General features: G+C 44.7%; 1 protein-coding gene across 1 annotated transcript in view; it reads right to left on the reverse strand.

Annotated features, from left to right (window-relative positions):
* Positions 1–15187, reverse strand: part of Znrf3 (zinc and ring finger 3) — a 151798-nt gene extending 136611 nt beyond the window's left edge. The window contains exon 1 of the mRNA XM_039092844.2: positions 14681–15187. Coding sequence (XP_038948772.2) covers positions 14681–14971 — 291 coding nt within the window. The 5' untranslated portion in view covers positions 14972–15187. The remainder of the gene's footprint in view (positions 1–14680) is intronic.
* Between the last annotated feature and the right edge of the window lie 4268 nt (positions 15188–19455).

A 19455-nucleotide genomic window follows, 5' to 3' on the forward strand; every position in this document is an offset into this window, starting at 1 on the left:
TACTTACCAAGAACTAAGAGACTTATATACAAGTCAGATTAGTCTCCAAAACCTAATCTGCAAGTAATAATTAAGTATTTTCACCAGGTGTGGTGGTGCATTCCTTTGATCCAAGCACTGTGATCCTTGCACTCAGGAGTCAGAGGTGGGTAGATTTCTGAGTTCAAGGCCAGCCTGGTCTACAGAGTAAGTTCTAGGGCAGCTAGGGCTGTTACATAGAGAAACTCTGTCTTAAAACACACACACACACACACACACACACACACACACACACAAAACAAAAAACATATTTTCATCTGGGCATGGTAGGGCACACTTTTAATTCCAGCACTGGAGAGGCAGAGGCAGGAGGATCTCTATGAGTTCCAGGACAGTCAGAGCTGTCACAAAAAAACCAAAACAATATAAAATATGTTCCCAAATTCTGAGGATCCCATGCATTGGTCAGTTTATGTTCAAAAAATTGCCCAGAAGTGTTTCAAAGACAGACAAAGCAGACAAGACTCTACTAAATCTCTGACATTCGCCTCCGTGTCTGTTTCCTCATTTCACATGCATGGCTCCCTGGTTTTCTAGGAAGGAACCTCAGAAACCAGAAGCAGCAAAGCAGATTTGGAAGTGACAACGTATAGACAGGTGCAACACCACCCACAGGGAGAGAAACATCTCAAGGGTGCCCAGCCTGAGCACTGCAGGACATTAATGGATGTTCTGCACATCTGTCCTCATCCTAAGCCCAAAATAGCTTCTTGTAATCTACACAGAGGCCCTTTGGGAAGGGTGTTTCATTCTAATATAATTCAATAACAAGCAAAGATTATGTGTGGCCAATCCAAGCAGTGATGAGACCTGAGGACAAAAGTCTCCACACAACAAACTGCCTGGGCTGTTGAACCTGGACAGGGTGCATGCAGCCTCCAGTGGCTGTCAGGCCTCTTGAAGAGAGGTGCAACATAGGACTGGCACCAGCAAACCTATTCCCTACCTGTACTCTTAGATTTTATCTGGCTTCCTAAGCCTGATCAATTCTTTTTCTGACATGAAGTGCCATTCAGGACATCATCTGCTTTGTAGTTTGTCCCAAATACCAGTTTTTCCAACAGCTGAGGCCAGGAAAACATAAGATCCCATGTACAGCCAGGCCTGGTGGAAGAGATCTGTAATCCCAGCTACTAGGCAGGCTGAGGCAGGAGGGCCAAAAGGCAAGGCCAGCCTGGGTTGTATAATGAATTACAGGCCAGGCCAGACTACAGTGAGAGCCTAGCTCAAAAGAAACAACAAAAGCATGCCAACTACAGCTATGGTGGTTGCTGATACACAGAACAAAGAGAGCAGGAAAGCCTTCTGGTACAGGAGGTAAGGGAAGAAATGAGAATAAGGAGCAGTGGGGGATAGAGCTCATCTACCCTTTCCCTTGTTCTATTCCCTCTGCCCAATCAGTGATCACTAGATTAGTGTTACCAGAGGACAAGGATTGGGGGGGGGGGGGGGTCATAATATTAGATATAAGAAATTCTTCATTTACACCAACATGTAAAAAACACATTAATCAGAAAGTCAATATAGATGATTCCCAGATTTTAAAAAGGCAATTAAAACAAGCGTGCAAAAGAAAATTAATTTAATGCTGTCAAGTATGCAAAAGAGAATTCTAAGACTTTCGGGGCTGGAATGATGGCTCACCAGTTAAGAACACCGCTGCTCTTTCTAGAGGGTCTGTGTTCAATTCCCAGCACCTACATGGCAGATCACAACCATCTGCAACTCCAGTTCCTGAGGCTCTGACATCTTCTGACCCCAGAAAGGCAACAGGCATGCACAAGACACACAGACATGCATGTGGGCAAAATATTCAAACATATTTTAAAAATATATAATAGTAATTGAATTGAGTTCTAAAGTTTTCTACATCTCCTTAAAGGGAATCACTTTACTTGAAATATCCAAAATTATTCTGCCTCCACACCATGAACTGTTTTAGAGTCTCCCCTTTCCAAAAAACAAGGTTGGCATAGCAACCAAGGGCAGTCACCATGGTCCCTAACCACATCCGCTGAGGCTTGGCACGCTGAAACATATGCCAACTCTGTTGTCTGTAGGGCACTCCTGGCCACAGTATATAGCAAGTTATAATCAAGTAAAAAAAAACCTTCACATTCATATAGAACACAGCTCAACATAAATATCCATTAAATGTGAGAACCTAGAGTGATGAAATGTTGAGACTGCAAATTTAAACATAAGAGGAAACGCAAAAACTACCCCTGCCTCTACAACCCAAAATCATCCACACTGTGTGTTCAATACCACACACCAGCACATGTGTCCTAGACATTTAATCTAGTTACACCAAAACTTCAAAACCATGTATTTATCTGTTCATTTAGTAACTAGAGCAAGGGTGGCATTTATTGATGGGCATTGGAACATACCTGGAAAAGACATGCCACAGAAAAGCAGCCATGAAAATCCTCTAATACAAGTAAAATACAACACACTCTATATCGCTTCCGGAATAGTCGTAAAGACACTGGTGTCCATGTGTCCCACACTACCCCATAAAAAAACAGCAAGAGAAACAAAAAGAAAACCTCAGCACTCCAACAAGTAGAGGAAGCAATAATTTCATAATTTTCTGGTTATAGAGGCTCCATAGAGTAAAAACAATCAAACTGAGATCTAAGACTAATACACAGTCCTCAGGAACAATATTGTCATCCTTCATCAAGGCCCATGACACAACTTCCAAAGAGGCAAAAACTATTTGAAGGAACATACAGCATGTATTTAAGAACTCACACATAGCTGCTACAGGTGGGTCACTCAAGAGCAGTTTCTCCAAAGCACCAGGTTTTGTTCTTGTTCTTGAGTTTAGTGAGTCAGTGACACTAAAATATACTAATTTAACTAGATACATCCTTAAAGTCTAGAGTCAGGCTGAATGCTTGCTTCTCCAACAAGTTCACAACACATGCCCAAGGCAGTCAGTCACATTCCAGGCTGGGAGGAGGCAGAGGCTGTCAAAGACAGCACAAGCAAGGTGGAGATTTTATTTGGTTGGATGATGGTTGGCTTTTGTTTGTTGGCTGACTGGTTTTGACATAAGCTAACCTCAACTCATGATCCTTCTCTCAGCCTTCTTCATGCTAGGATCATAGGAGAATGCTATCACACCCAGGAAGGTGAAATTATTTTAGAAGTCTGGTCTACCCCAACTATTTGGAGTAGCCTAGGACACACTGATGTCTGAGAACTGCTTGTGTGAAACTCTAGTTTCTACATAAGACAGTTCTCTGCCACAGGCTGTTTTCTCCTACACTAACACTCCCCTTTCTATGTTATTCCAAAGTACTAGATCTAGAAGCATTTTAGTTCAGTAATTATCTTAAAGAGATACATGCAAAACATTAGAGGGATGGAATGTTCTGCTTCAAAGGCTATGTACCAGTGGAACTAGAATGCATTTGATGGGTTGGACTAGAAGTTTTGGTTTCATATGGGAGCTGGGAGAGGGTAAAAAGAGCCAAAGGCAAGACAGAGAGCAGGAATGCTGACACACAGCAATGTTTTCAGCAGGAGGGCAATGGGAAGGAAAGCACAGGTGGAAGAAAGCACAGGACCCATCCTTCAGAGAATAATCAAGGATTCTGACCAAGGCTGATATGCTCAGAGGTTACTGCAGTAAGATAAATGTGGTGGGAAAGGGGAGGTAAGGGAGTGAAAGGAGACTAAGGCATCACAGGGCAGAAGGTAAGGGCAGAACTGCAGATGTGCTGTTCTTGAAGAGGACCCTTACTCAGTTCCCAGCAACCACCTCAGGCAGCTCACTAGCTCCAGCCTCCACAGACTCATATACACACACCAATGGATACACATAATTAAAAATAAAAGAAATATAACTTTAAAAGTAGAGGAAGTAAAGTCAAGACAGGGCAAAGCAAACACCATCCAGAGGACACCTTTGGCAGTGACTTAATCCCCAGATAACTTCTACTTTGAAGTTTTGCTAATCAAGCTTGCAACATTCTTCACATTCCACTAACTGTCTGCTCACCATCCACACCAAGACTGAGGTGCTTTGGAAAAAGATGCCAAGTTTCTGGGTACCCAGTGATAGTGGAAGGGCATCCATAAAGCTGATATACACACAATGTCAAATGCATTTAAAGAAAAATATGCATTAGGAACAAAGAAAATTATTTTCTGTCAAGTATGGACAAGCTCTGGCAACCAAGACCCCCTTTAATGGTAGAATGCCTTCTGGAGCAGAATTCACTCCCAGAAAAGAATAATAAAGACAATACAAGTCAAAGTGCACTAGGGACTCTAAAGCTCCAGGCTCATTAGAGATTTCCTGGAATTGAACCAAAGTAGAACACTGTTCTAGAAAGAGCACTGTGAGGGAGCCCCAAGCCCAGCCTCTCTTACACCCTCACACCCATTTCACTTATGCTAAAGGAGAGATGAGTCATGACACTTACAAGGCCACCTCAGAGCATCTCTTGTAACTAAAAAAAAGCAAGACTTGAGCATGGTGACTCATGCCTGTGATCCCAATACTTGGGAGACTAAAGCAGAATTACCATGAATTTGAGGCCAACCTGAACTACACTGTAAATTCCAAGGCAGTCTGGATTACAGAGTAAGACCTAAACTCAAAACAATAACAAACAAGCAAGCATACATACATAATAAAAACAGACATACAAGGCTAGAGAGTTAGCACAGCTGTAAGAGCACTTGTTCGTTCTCTCTCTCTCTCTCTCTCTCTCTCTCTCTCTCTCTCTCTCTCTCTCTTTTGGAGCTGGGGACCGAACCCAGGGCCTTGCGCTTCCTAGGCAAGCGCTCTACCACTGAGCTAAATCCCCAACCACGCACTTGTTCTCTTACAGAGGAAAATGGATTCAACTCCTAGAACTCATAGGGTGGTCTATAGCCATCTGTACCAGTCCCAGCAGACCTAACACCCACTTCTGACCTGGGAGGACACCAGCACCCACATTCATACTTATACTTTTTTGCATATATGTATATGTGTATGAATATGTATATGTATATATTAGCAAAGGATTGGGGGAGAAGATCCCTACAAACAGACCAAATGGCTCCAAGACTTTGGTCTCACAGAACTCCAATAGGGGGTTGAGAATTAAACATAAAGGTCCTAGGTTTAAACCCCAGTACTGGAAGGAAAGAAAAAAAAAGAGGAGAGAGGGAAAGGAAAAAACATAATCCAAAACAAATGGTGGGCATGCCTATAATCCCAGTAGTTGGAGGGGAAAGGCACGGTCAGGATTACATAGCAAGTTCCAGTAAGACTGTCTGGGGGTGAGGGGAAGGAGAGCAAGTTGTGTGTGCATGTGAAGCAGGCAGAGAATAAAGAAAAAGCAGCTGTGAGTGGTAGGACAACATCCGTACTTGGATAGGAGGATCATGAGTTTGAGGCCAGCCTTGGCTAGATAGGAAATGGTCTTGGAAGGAAAGAAGAATACTTCGCTCACATTAGAACCAGTGCAGCTTTATTCAAGAACACAGTATGAGGTTCCTGGGGTCCAGTGATGGACATCGAACACACAGGCTATTTGAAGAAACACATCTTTAGAGTTCAACTTCAGAGCTTTCAGAGATAGAAAGGGTTGCAAAGTCCATCGCAGGCCAGGTGATACCAGAGGGACTTAAGAGCTGAAGGGTTCCTAACCAACTCAAAGGAAGAGCTAGCCGTTCCTCTACTATGTTGTCAGATGACCTGGTGTTGTCAGATGTTTCCTTTTCTCACTAAGAGCTGATCTATATATACAATTTCTAGATACTTAAGAGGAACCACTTTTCTAGAAGTTTCTTTCAGCCACAGAGTTTGTCTGATACCTGACTCTATCTACTCACCAATAACTGACAGTGTCACTTAGAATTTGAGGTCAATTCACTTGGCCTCTATTGAACCCAGGCTGCTCATAAGCAGAGAACTACTCATCAATAAACAGGTCTAGTAGAAAACATCCAAGGCAATAGCATCCCCTGAGCAGCAAGTTTGCTTTACCTCGTACCACGCTTTGCAGTCTGCAGACCTCCAAGCTCTGTCAACTTGGAATGGACAACCACCTTGCCCAAAGGAGGGGCACAATCTACTGCTCCAGAAACAAGCTCACTGACACATGCAGGAAAGGCACTCAGAGGCTACCAACAGCACCTCTCTTTGCAGAACTAGCTATCACTCAGAATGCTAACAGAAAAGAGCAGCATTTGCTATTTACTAAATGACAGGAATATACACATTTCCACCTTATCTTTTTTTCTTGTACTACTTTTCATAAGGTACACATTCTCCACACATGTTAACTGGTGGGGTATGAACTAGCACAAGCCCTTCTGCAGAGGTATCTGACAATGTCCATGAGAATTTTAAACATGTTCATACTCACCCACTCTAAGGATTTCCCTGACAGTAGGACTATAACAGAAGATACTAACCTGTGACATGGTCTCTGAAAATGTTTCAGACTATTTTTCTTTTTAATGATTTATTTATGTATATGAGTACACTGTCACTGTCTTCAGACACACCAGAAGAGGGCATCAGATCCCATTACAGATGGTTGTGAGCCACCATGTGGTTGCTGGGAATTGAACTCAGGACCTCTGGAAGAGCAGTCAGTGCTCTTAACAGCTGAGTCATTTCTCCAGCCCCTCAGACTATTTAATAACAATTAAACACTCAAAGCATACAAAGGGCTATCACCACTATGTTTTTCCAATTTTCTTTAAAATTTCAATCAGCTCATAGAGAAAGCAGCATGTACATAATAAGGGTTTTTTCCATAATTTTCTGTATTTCCCAAGTATTTTATAATAAAATTATACTGTGTGTGTGATGCATACGTGTATGTGTTCTTATATTTTGGCCAGTACATGGAGAGCTGAAGTCAACATTGGCATGGCGTCTTCCCCAGCAACTTTTCTCTGAGACAGGGTTTCATCAACTCAGATATGCTGGCCTGAGCTCCAGGGATCTGCTTTTCTCTCCCTGCCAGCACTGGGAAGACAGCACACACTGTTGCAGCCAGCTTTTTATGTGAGTGCTGGGGATTCAAACTCAGGTCCTCATGCTTGCATGATATACATTTTACCAACTGAGTCATCTCCCAGCCTCATAAATTGTGTTTTAATCAGGTCTTACAGCACTGGATGGGATCTTACATGTACTTAAAACTCAGCCATTCTTATTTTTCCAGTTTCAAAATGCAGCAGCCCTTGAGAGACCGCAAGTTCCCATTCCAACATTTTCTCCTCAAACTTCTAGTATCATCAAAGTTTACTTTCACCAAGTCAACTCACACATTCAGTTTCTAAATAACCGTATCACCCTGGCTGCTTTACAGAGAAGGGAATTAATAGCAACTCTTACAACACATCTTAAGAGTAATAAAAATAAAAAGCTCTCCTTTGAACCACAATGGGCCAGCTGACCTTATTCTTTTCACACTATCATAAGTCAACAGAGCTGCTAAAAGTAAGATTTTAAAACATCTAGTTCAGCCTACAAACAGAACAAAGAACCTCCACTCTTTGCCTTTTGCCTGTCTGTTTGACAGGTACAAAGGCATGTCTCCACAAAAGTTTTATCAGCTTTAACCTCAAAGATAAGTAAAAATTAGTTAGAAAAGACCAGACTGCTTAAATCCACATACTATGCTATGACATACAATGGCTTGTCCAGCCTAAATTTAGCACCAGCACCAAACTTTCTCAAGGATCCCACAGTCTACTCTAGGCTGTGTCCTATCAGACAAAGTTTCAGGGTAAGGTAGCTCTCTGTCTGGTCCCCACACCTTGCCTGTAGACAGAAGCAAAGCCTTATCCATGTTCCCTGCTATGCCCCATCTGGGATCTGGTGAATGCAAGGCACTGCTGAATTCTGCTAATGGAAAAGGCAGTGACAGTCCACAGCTTCAGGTTCTTAAAATCTTTTAATCATCAGAGAATGTACAGCCTGGGCAAAGAAAGGAAGCAATGTACAGGGACATACTCTCTCTGAAGACAGTGGTACAGACTCCTGACTGGCTGAAGTCAGCCACAGGATGAGGTGTGTCTCACATCAGAAATCCCTGTAAAGGGCAGGCTGCTTCAGCCATTCCAGCTTTGCCAACTGCCCAGGGCAGTACAAGGGCCATCCAGCCATAGCTAGGCACTTCCAGTCACTGTCTTCAAAAACTTATGAGCCTGGCTCTAGGAAAAAAACAAGTTGGAATGAGCCTTCTGTAATTGTGGGAGCTAGGAGAAGTGACAAGAAAGGAAAACACTTCTCTAGTTTCTCAGTTACAAACACGTTTCTCAGTCAATGGTTTTAGGTTTAAACTCAAATTTGAATTCCAAGATCAGTCCATATAACCTTATCACAAAAGAGTACCAAGTGAGGCAACCTCAGAAAAACAAACAAAAATTCTCAGCACTGGTAAGATCAGTTTGAATCTGATCTGCTACAGAACTGCTCAGTGACTGTCACAGGTACCACTTTGCTACTGACTAATCTAAAAACTGCCATCAACCACGTCTGTTAAAATTAAAGCAAAGCATTGTGTCTAAGGCCTTACATGGCAAGTATCTGCACATTAGTAGGTTCTTTTGTTTTGGCCTGGGTTTTGTTGCTGTTGTCTTTAGTGTTTCTTGCTATGCTGTACAGTCTAACCTGAGACTCCTGCCTCAGTCTCCTAAGTATCTGGAATTAGAGATGTGGAACCACAACCAGTGTCTGGCTTCATTTGGGGTGTGTGTGTGTGTGTGTGTGTGTGTGTGTGTGTGTGTGTGTGTGTGTGTGTGTACGTACGTTATATGTGCATGTGAGTGCCAGAGGTCAATGCTGGGCACCTTCTCAGCTGCCCTTTACCTTAGGTTTTGAAACAGGGTCTTTCCCTGGCCTAGTTTGTTGATTCAGTTAGACCGGCTAACCAATAACCCAAAAGGAATGCCTCTACCTTCCTCGCACTGAGAGTACAGGTATATATTACCTGCCCAGCTTCTGTCTTGGGTCCCGGGAATTTGAACTCAGGTCCTCAGACTTATACTGCAAGTACTTTACCTACTGAGCCATCTCCCCCATCCCTGACAGCTACTTTTGTTTTGTTTTGTTTCAAGACAAAGTTTCTTTGTGCAGTTCTGGGTGTCCTGGAACTCAATATGCTGACCAGGCTGGCCTCCAACTCAGAGATCCACCTGCCCCTGCTGAGATTAAAGGTATGGCTGCTACTATCCGACTTCCCCATAGCTATTTTAAAAGCTCTGACAGAGGAATCTGAAAAGACTCAAAATTTAAGTAACCAGAAGAAAAGTAACCACGTAAATTCAATGTATAACTGAAGAATGTCTGGCTTCCCTTAGTTTAATCATAAGCCATATTTTTTGGACCCACTCTTCCATGAGACAATGCCGGGCTTTACCAGGGTGAACAGAGAGGCTCCGAGCCTTGGACTTAGAGGAATTAAATGTTAATCATGATTGTCCCTACTCTTGTCACATATGGCCCAAACAAGGCACTTGACCTTTCTAGCTTTGCACTAAATCTGATGCATTAAATTTGGTAAATTTTTGTTTTCTTCTATTGCAGGGGGATGAAACCAGGGCTTCAATCACGACAGTTTTTTGACTATAGTCTGAGTCTTTTGACTATAAAGACCTGTCTCCCTGAGATTTGGGTTCACCAGAAGGCAGGGGCTACTCTTGCAGCCTTCCAATGCCAGCAGCTGTCCACTTCACTGTGCAGTGAATGGTAGAAAGGAACACCTCTAACCCTTTGCTATCAAATCTTTCATTCCCATCTCTTCCTCCACTTGATCTAAATGTAGAAAATTCCTTGAGTGTTGGTTACTTTTTTTCTTCTCTCCCAAGGATAATATAGAACTATCAGGACATAGATGCACAAACTCATTTGAGATATAGATGCCTATGGGCATGATGGTGCAGTTCTGTGAAAAACTCAGTAAGGATTATTATTTATCTGTGGACGAGTCTATCTCAGAGGACTACAGTACTGTAGTGTTGTTCTGTACAGGATAGGCTTTTGATAGACATCTATCAAATAAATATGCTCAATGGAGGTTTGCAAAGCTGCAGGCTTCCCTCCAATCCTGGCCAGCCTGAGTGACCTATTACCTCACTCAACACTTTTTTTTACATTTATGAGAAGGGCATGTGTGCCACAGAGTCTAGGCAGAGGTCACAAGACAACTGTCAGGAGCTGGTTCTCTTCTACCATGTGGATTTCAAGGATCAAATTTAGTCAAACTTGATAGCAACTACCTTTATTCATTGAGCTATCTTCCCGGTCTTCTACTTAAATTCTTAGTGCTGGACCAGTCAAAGACAAGTACTAGGTGGGAACTTCTCTTTTCCTCTTGGGAAGTTATCAGGAAAATGAACACACCCATTCACAAGAATGTGTGAATGATATCATGGGGGGGGGGGGTTTACACACTGGCCTGACAGAACTCCAATACAAAATACAAATTATGAGAAATTAGATTTGATTTAAATGTCAAAATCCTAACAAACTCAGTTTTACTTATTTGACAAGAACAAAGACAGAGGGGCTGGGGATTTAGCTCAGTGGTAGAGTGCTTGCCTAGCAAGCACAAGGCCCTGGGTTCGGTCCCCAGCTCTGAAAAAAAGAAAAAAAGAAAAAAAAAAAAAAAAGAACAAAGACAGGCCATGGTTTCAATTCAGGTTTTACAATTTGCTGTCAGGTTAGAGAAACAAACTCTCTCTGCCTCAGTTTCTTCCTCTGTAAAAAGGACTAAACAATTGTAACTAAAGTGTGTGTGTGTGTGTGTGTGTGTGTGTGTGTGTGTGTGTGTGTGCATCAGCAGGGCCAGGGCTGCTTCCTCCACACTCTAATCTCCATCCCCAGGCAGAATTACTGGTAATTCCCATGAGATCTCAGGGTATAAAACCAGAGAAGAGATCCTAGGAATTTACCAACCAACCCCCACCACCACCCCCCTCAACAATGAAATGCTTGCTTTTAACCTATAAAGGACCATCTGACAAGACGGTCGGCAGGCCCTTTCTGTGTAAATCCAAGTCAGCTGTCAGCGTGCAATTGTTCTATTAGGCCAAGTCAATTTTTGGAGGCAGGCCTATTAAGTTAACTTCAAATGGAGATGAAAAGAAAGTGCTTGATCAAATGCTGAACTGTAAAAACACACTGACAGGGAAACAAGGCAGAGGAATTAGCCTCCTACAATTATTCCCTGTGATACCTTTAGTTACCCAGCCTATCTAATCACCCCGCAGCTCTCCTTTCACTCTTTAACAGCTAGAAGAACTTCCTTAGTTCATGGTCTCAGCCTCAAGTTCACCAAACATTTAACCTGGGGTCCAGAATAACTGATTTTAAAGTTGCACAGAAGCAATCATTCCTGTTCTTTTACAAATGAATTTCTTGATGTTTCTAGCTATTTGACTTCAATGGGAGAAATAGGCATTTCCACTTTAAAACAAGCTTTCATTTCTAGCAGTGCAAATTTTCTTGTTTGTTTAGCCAATTTACACACCACTAGCCAGCGTTTAATCGGGCCCCTTATTTAACAACACCAACCATGTGTGCTGCACAGCCAAGTTTGAAGTTCAGATAATCATTTCATTAACATCAACACAGTGGTTTAAAGATGAAATATGTACCAGTGTGTCTGAAAGCTCTTTAAAGGGCCACACTGCAAAAGTACGGCTAAAGGGTAATTCTTCTAGCACTTAGCTGGATGACTGACCTGCTTAAATGCAAACAAGCCATAATGCTGCATGATAATAAAAGTCATTAATCTCACACCAAATAGTCTATTCACAATTTTCACAGCTAGAAATTTAAAAATAGGAAAAAAAAAAAAAACCCAAAACCCACAAACAGCCCTGTCTTCATACAGACTACACTAATGACCTTGGGATAACGATTTACACCTAAAATACACTCATCTCCAAGTCTGAATTACTAATCTAATGCTACTCCTAAACAAGCACACACATCTGGGCTTCCTCCTCCCCTCACCCATGATAAAGACTGAACAGGTCCTTGGGCTGGCTGGGCTATGATAAGGAATCTATTGTGTGTACACACGTACACACGTACACACACACACACACTTTCATTGGCAAGTAGCGGGAATATATCAGTACTACAAAATATTTCTTAGAATTTTTAAAGAGGAACATTCAAGCAGCTTTTTTCCTCTCTTCCCAATTAAGGACAATATTGGAATCCCACTGAGAATAAAAGCAATGCTACATGCTACTTACTATTGAGTTCTAGTTAACAGAAACCAAACAGAAGACCATAAAACGTTTGTTAAAGGGCAAACCATGAAGTTTTTCAGGTGATAAAACAAAAGGTGGTTTTCAGAAGTTCAATGAGTACTTAGGAAACATGATTAATCTGAAATTAAAGACTGGCTTTGTTTCTTCTACACTCTTATCACACATGCTCTCATTATATTCCCTCTCAGCAGTCCTAAAACACTGGCTTTCCTTACAAAACTTATTCCAGGGCTGGTAGGCAGGAGCCACAACAGTTCCTTTAGTCTGGCAGTATTCACAGAACTAGTAAAAGCACACCGATCTGTGTATACACACACAGCTCTGAAAGCTACACTGTGCTCGTCTGAGGACACACAGTTCAACACACTGATGACCACAACAAACTTATTAAAGCTGTGGAGTGTACCAAAGGCTATTCTTTTCAGAGAGTTCAGATAAGCCCATCAATATCACTGCAGTTATAAAAGAATTAAGGACATCATTAATGATTGCTTAACAGGTAAACTTATTAAATACCATTTAAGTCATTTTTCTCCCCTTAGTGATTGTTGACTTAATTTGGAAGGGAGGTGTGAGTCTAGTAGACTACAAAAGAATTAGATAAGCACTTCAAAAACTTTCAAGAGAGCAGAGTCCTGCCAAATTCACACATTATCTCTCTACTTGTCAGGATAAAATAGTTACAAATGGTGTGTTTAAACTGCTAATTTTGTATTAAATGGTGATCCCAAGAATATCTGCAAAGCACAGCATTATGCATAATGAATAGCTCCCCAGACAAACTACCACAGAGAATGGCTCAAGTTTAAACACTGCTGATAAAAATCTCTAACTTCAAAAGTCTCCTTCAAAAAGTGAAGTGCCACGTTAAAACATACTCCCCCTCAGCTGCCACCACCGCTCCCCTCTCGGCCCCCAAGGCTGTAAATCAAACATTTCTAAAGCCATCAGGGCACAGGGAAAGCCTCAAAGAAAGACAAGGACTCACAAGAAGCAAGATTTAAAATTCAAACTATTCTTAAAGCCTGCAATAGAGATGTTTAAGTATCTTCGGCAACGCATCCTCTCTAAAGCTTGCATGTTAATGACAGCGGCAATACACTGTGAGAGGGAGAAGCCCCAGCACAGCCACATCTGTAGTCACAGAAATTGGTCGAACATGTAATTCACTTTCTATAGATAGGAATAAGAGCACCACAGAACAATGCTTTTTAATCACAGGTACAGGGTCCTCCTCCAGTTTTGGAAGGACACACACCTTTAAGGAGCTACACTGTACTGACACGTGCCCTATCAACTCAAAGCTCTGGGTGCAGCTTCACCCTCATGCCTACACTCAGAGCTGCTTTGTAGTCATCCCACACCGTCCCCTTTCTCTTGATAATTCACCCAAGAGTAAAGCACCGAAGATCCAAACTATAGGCCTTTATAGTTCCAAAAGATCCAAAGACAAGCCAACCATATCAGATCACTCCTACCAGAGGTGCACCTAACAGCCGTAAGTGCGCTGGCCCTGGAACATGTTACTTGATAAAAATCATGGTCCAGGAAGCGGGAAATCTATGCAGCTATCCATCAGCAGAGGCTTCAGTTGAGAGTCCCTCCTCAAAGACTGGGGACAGCTCAAAGCTCTCCTAAGCCAGCTTCCTTTGGAACGCAAACTTCTTTCATTTGGAGCAAGGTGGAGGCCCTGTCAGCGAGAGACCCTGGCTCCGGTTTGCAGGCCTCTTTGGTATTAGTCCTTGACCCAGGGGCGAGCCTGCGGTCTCTCTCATCCACTGTAATCTGAGGCACGCAGTGAAGACTGCCTACCACCGCCACTACAGTGCTCTCCCAATTCCCACTCCTCAGCCAGCTCCGCCAGCTCCCCTCCTGCTGCTGCCCGTCCAGAGCCCTGCCAGAGGGTTAGTGTCCAGGTAAGGCTGCCAGTAGATTTCAGCAAAAATAACCTGAAAATGTGCACCCCGGCAACTTGGTCGCTCCGAAAACAGAGCAAACATGGATGGAAAGCAAAGCCTGCGACCTTTAAGAAGCCGCTCCATCCTTCAACTCTCGCCTTTGCAAAGTTGGCATTCAACAGGTAGTTCCCGGGACTTTCACCTGAGGGAGAAAAACGTCCCGCCAACTCAAGAGTGCCGCCCAGGCGCCCATGCCCTGCACAGCGTCCCCACCCCCACTCCGGCGCGGTGCACCCACCGGAGGCCGAGCCCCCACGTGCGCTCGCCTCAGTCGCCGTGCCCCGGAGGCCCTGTCCCGCCTGCCCGGGAGGGATGCCGCCCGGCTCCGCGCCTCCCCCCGCCCGCCCGCTAGCCCGCAGCGGGGTCGGCGGGCGCAGCCCCCGGAGCCATCTTGTGGCGGCGGAGCGCGGGGCCCGGGTGGCTACCTGCACGATCTCGCCCTCGGCGCTGAGCATGGCCCCGGCCCGCGAGAAGCGGCCCGTGAGGCCGGTGGTGTGGGTGGTGTAGTCGCCGCTCGGGCTCGACTCGAACAGCACCACCTCCACGAACGCCGTCTCCTTGGCCCGCGCCGCGCCGGGCCCCGCGGCCGCCAGCAGCAGCCCGAGAAGCAGCGGCAGCGGCGGCGGCGGCGGCAGGCGACGACCGCGGGGGCCGCGGCGGAGGCGACGGCGGCGGCGGCCCGGGGCCCCTGGGCGCCCGCCCGAGCGTGGCCTCATGGTCCTGCGGCGGGAGGGCGCGGAGGGCGGGCGCGGCCGGGCATAGTCGCGGGCCGGCGGAGGACCGAGCGCCTCACAGCACCATCGCGGCGGCGGCGGCTTTGTGGGTCGCAGGCTCTGCTCCGCTCCCCCGGCCGTCGCGCCGCGGCCCTTTCATCTGCTCCACGTGAGGGGTTATCCCCGCCCCCGCAGCGTCGTGACCCGCTCTCCCCTCCCTCCCCGCGCTCGGCCGCGGCCACCTCTGAGGGGAGCGGGTAGGCGGGGCGGGCGCGCCTGCGGCGGAGGTGGGGCCCAAGGCCTCGCCCGCCCCGCCCAATCTACTGAGTCCCGCCCCGACTCAGTCTCAGCCCCGCCCCTCCGCCCTTGCCCCGCCCAGGTCGTCTTTTTGGTCACGCCCCTTGCCTTAGCCACACCCTCTCGTCTGTGCTCCGCCCTCCGCGGCGGACATTTCTCCCTGCAGTTTCTGGAGTACCGGGAGAGTTAAGGTCCTCAACCTGTTCGCCCGCTCGGTGCAACCTGCTTTGGTGCGGGAGTTAGAGCCAGCCATTGGAGCGTCAAAGGCCTTGTCCTTCCTTGCAAGGATGCTTCATCCGCAGCTCCGGCACTATTGGCCACCCGCACTCGGTGCTCGCTAACACCTCCATGGACCGCGAAAGGCCCCGGCAGTCAGAGGCGGTTTGCAACCCGCCTGGACAGGTCCAATTCTTACCTGGGTGTCATATAGACAGTTACCCTCAACTAAAGAAGTGAGGACAGGTGGCGGAAAATTTGAAGAAGTTATATAGATTCTAATGGGGTTCATCTTTCCGCAGCCCTGAAGACACTCTTAACACTCCCTTCAAAAGTTCTGAAACGTCTTACTATGTGCAAAAGGGCAGAAGAGTCAACACGCTTAATGCATAGACTACCGGCTGCCAAACATACCAAAGACAAGTGCTCCGAGTCCTGACGTCCCCAGTCACCCAGAAGATAAACTAATTCCTTTCCACTTTTTGGAAGAGGCTTTTTCCTTCCTCAGCAAATCTATGGGACTCACAACCCTCCTTTAAAAGCCACTCTCAATTTCTGCTTCCTCAGTGTCTTCCCTCCCTGACCTGAATGGCTTTGTTTAAATATTTGCAAATATTTGGTTAGGGTGATCTGCTTCTACTTGCTACCACACCCAAAATATTAAGACAAAAAGAAAAGTCATTGAGAGTTTCCTTGAGTAATCAACTCATCCTGCTTACAGTTTAAACTGAAAAGGAATGTTTTGCCAACGTGTTGAATAGAAAATACAATTGAAAAGAAACTCACAGAAGAACTGTTACTGTATTTGGACCACCCAAAGCTTTGGCACAGAAGGTAACTGACAAAGCTAGAGAGTCATTAGTTTCCCCAAGCCAAGCTTAATCAGTGGTTACTGCTTGGGAGCACTGATGGGAGCACTGTCAGTTCCAAGGATTGTGACTTCACCCACTAAGGGACAGCCCAGTCTTTAAGGGGAGAGCAATTATTACAGCCCATGCGTAGCATTATAATCCTTAGTAGTATGAGGTCATCATCAACTGATGAATGGATATGCAAATATGGTCTATCCATACAATGGAATGGTATTTTTTAACATAGTAAAGATTCGGTCTTCAATTGCATTTTAAATAACAATATCAAAGGCAAATAAAATACTGAATATTGAATGAATGAAACAAAAAGATACTGAGTGAAGCATATAGCGTTCCCATTTGTATGAATGCCAAGAATATATAAAGATAGAAAGATTAGCGGTTGCCAGTTGCTGGGCTGGAAAGAGGATTGGGTAGTATAACTACTAATGGATTTCTCTTAAGGGTAATGAAAATATTCTGTAATTAGATGGTGATGATTCTATTTTTTGTAAATACCTGAAATCCACCACCAAATTGTACATTTTCTAAGGATGGGTTTTATAGTGTATAGATTACATCTCAATACCGCTGTTAAAAATCTAAGCCTTTGCACACTTGATGTAGTGGAGCTCTCCTTTAATCCTAGCTCTGGGGCGGCAGAGGCAGGTGGACCTATGAGTTTCAGACCAGGCTTGTCTACGTTGGTGTTTCAGGGCAGACAGGGTTACATAGTGAGACCCTTTCTCAAACAAAAATTAAGCCTTGGGTCAAGAGAGGATCCAAGCTCAGTCCCAGTACCCAGCTCACAATCACCTGTAACTACAACTTCATGGGATCTGCATTTACACACAGAGACAGACAGGCAGGCAGGCAGGCAGGCAGGCAGGCAGGCAGGCAGGCAGAGACAGAATTTTCAAAAGGCTCAGTGGTTAAAAGCACTCGCTTTTCTTGCAAAGGATCCAAGTTTGGTTCCCAGCATCTACTTAACAACTCATAACCCTCTTTAGGGAAATCCAACACTCTCCTGGTTCTAAAAACACTGCACGTATGTGTTGCACAGACATACAGGCAGGCAAAACACAAAACACTCATTATACACATTCCAATAAATATTTTTTTAAAAAAAGATTCAGCTCTCGTGATCTCTTCATTATGGCAAGGACCCTGGTCTTACCTAGGCTGAAGCTGCCTGGTGCAGAATAGGCACCTAATAAATATTTGTTCCATGACCAAAAGAGTAAATGACCAAGTGATAAGCTCATCAACACATACCCCTCCCATTCTTCAGACATTTAAGATAGCTCGTCAGCAGCTGCCTAGGAGCACTGGACCTCATGGGACCAAAATAAACTGAGAGAATGAAGAAGAACAACAATATTTCTCTTCAGAACTTCAGTGGCGATGACAATACAGACAGGGGTCAGAAGATAACCTGGTTTAGGGCCAGCAAGATGGTGCTGGGGTAGACCTGCTTGCTGTCAAGCCAGATGGCCTGAGCTCATTCCCTAGAACCCACATGCTGGAGAAAAAGAACCAACTCCCACAACACAGACAGATGGACAGACAGATGTTTTTATTTATATTTGGTTTTCTCATATAGGGTCTCTCTGTGTAACCCAAGCTGGTCTCTTTTCTCTCAGTAACCTTCCTGCCCTACCAGGCTCCCAAGTACTGGGACTGCAGGCGTGCACTACCATACCTGATTGGATTTAATTGTTGAAACTCTGCTTCAAGCCATGATCAATAAGACACAGGCTAGTAACACACAAATGGCATGATCTGCCTCTCAGAGAGAGAACCTTATTAGAAACTGAGGTGTTTACCAAGTTTCCCCAAAATCTGGCAGGCAGAAAAGGGAATAGTAACTTCAGCCACTGCGGGAATGGAGTTTAGTGGCACGGTGCTTGACGAACATTCATGAGGCCCTAGGCCCTCATGCATGAGGGAGGGGCTGCAAATGTTGGCTCAATAGCTAAGAGCACTTGCTGCTCCTGCAGAGGGTAAGAATTCAGTCCTCACAGCCCACATTGGGTGGTGCACGAGCGCCTGTAACTCTAGTTCAAGGGAATCTAATGACCTCTTCCGGTCTCCATAGGTATATGCACATGTGTGTATAAACCTGCCCACATACACACATATACACATAAAAAGAATACATCCTAAAAAAAAAAAAGCCTGGTGAACTAATGATATGGATGGAGCCCACAAGCTGGATAAGTATGAACAAGCATGACCGCGGTCATCAAACATGGTATATCCTGTATTACCCAGCACTGTCAGTGATGGGCTCACGCTGACAGATACATATTAAACATCTATTTAAAAGGAAACGTTTGGGGGCTGGGGATTTAGCTCAGTGGTAGAGCGCTTGCCTAGGAAGCACAAGGCCCTGGGTTCGGTCCCCAGCTCCGAAAAAAGAACCACAAAAAAAAAAAAAAAAAAAGGAAACGTTTGGGACAGGGCAGACGGTAAGGAGGGAAAATGGAACAACGGCACATAGGCATGAAATTACGCCACGAAATTCATCTCTTTGTATGCTAACTCAAAATATTAAAGAAATATATGAAGTTCAAACATACACTGACAGGCGAGACAAAGGATACATATGTACACATCCCTGTGTGTGCCGTAAATACGTGTATGGAATATGGTTTTGGTGCAAAATATACTGCTGAGTGAAAATAAAAGACGCTGTAACAGAGAAGGGCTTGGATGGGGGAAAACAGATTCGTGGAACTTTGCATGGAAGGCAGTGTGGGCCATCAGTGGGGGTTAGAGAGTTGGCGCACCAGTTAAGAGCATTTGCTGCTCTTGCAGAGACTCCAGTTCCCAGTACCCACGTGACGGCTCATAACCATCCCTAACTTCATCTACCAGGCGTTCAACACCTTCTTGCCTTGGCCATCAGACATACCTGTAGGCAAAAAACCTTATACACATAAAGTAATAAATCTTTTTAAAAGACGCATTGTTTTTAATTAAGTATACCTCTGTGAGTCTGTGTGTCTGTGTGTCCCATGCCCTTGGAGGCAAAAGGACTTGGAATTTCTGGAGCTGTGATATGCAATACAGGCAGTTGTAAGCCACCGGATATGGGTACTTAGAACTCGGGTCCTCTGC

This window comes from Rattus norvegicus, chromosome 14, assembly GCF_036323735.1.
Source record: "Rattus norvegicus strain BN/NHsdMcwi chromosome 14, GRCr8, whole genome shotgun sequence".
Classification (NCBI taxonomy): Eukaryota; Metazoa; Chordata; class Mammalia; order Rodentia; family Muridae; genus Rattus; species Rattus norvegicus.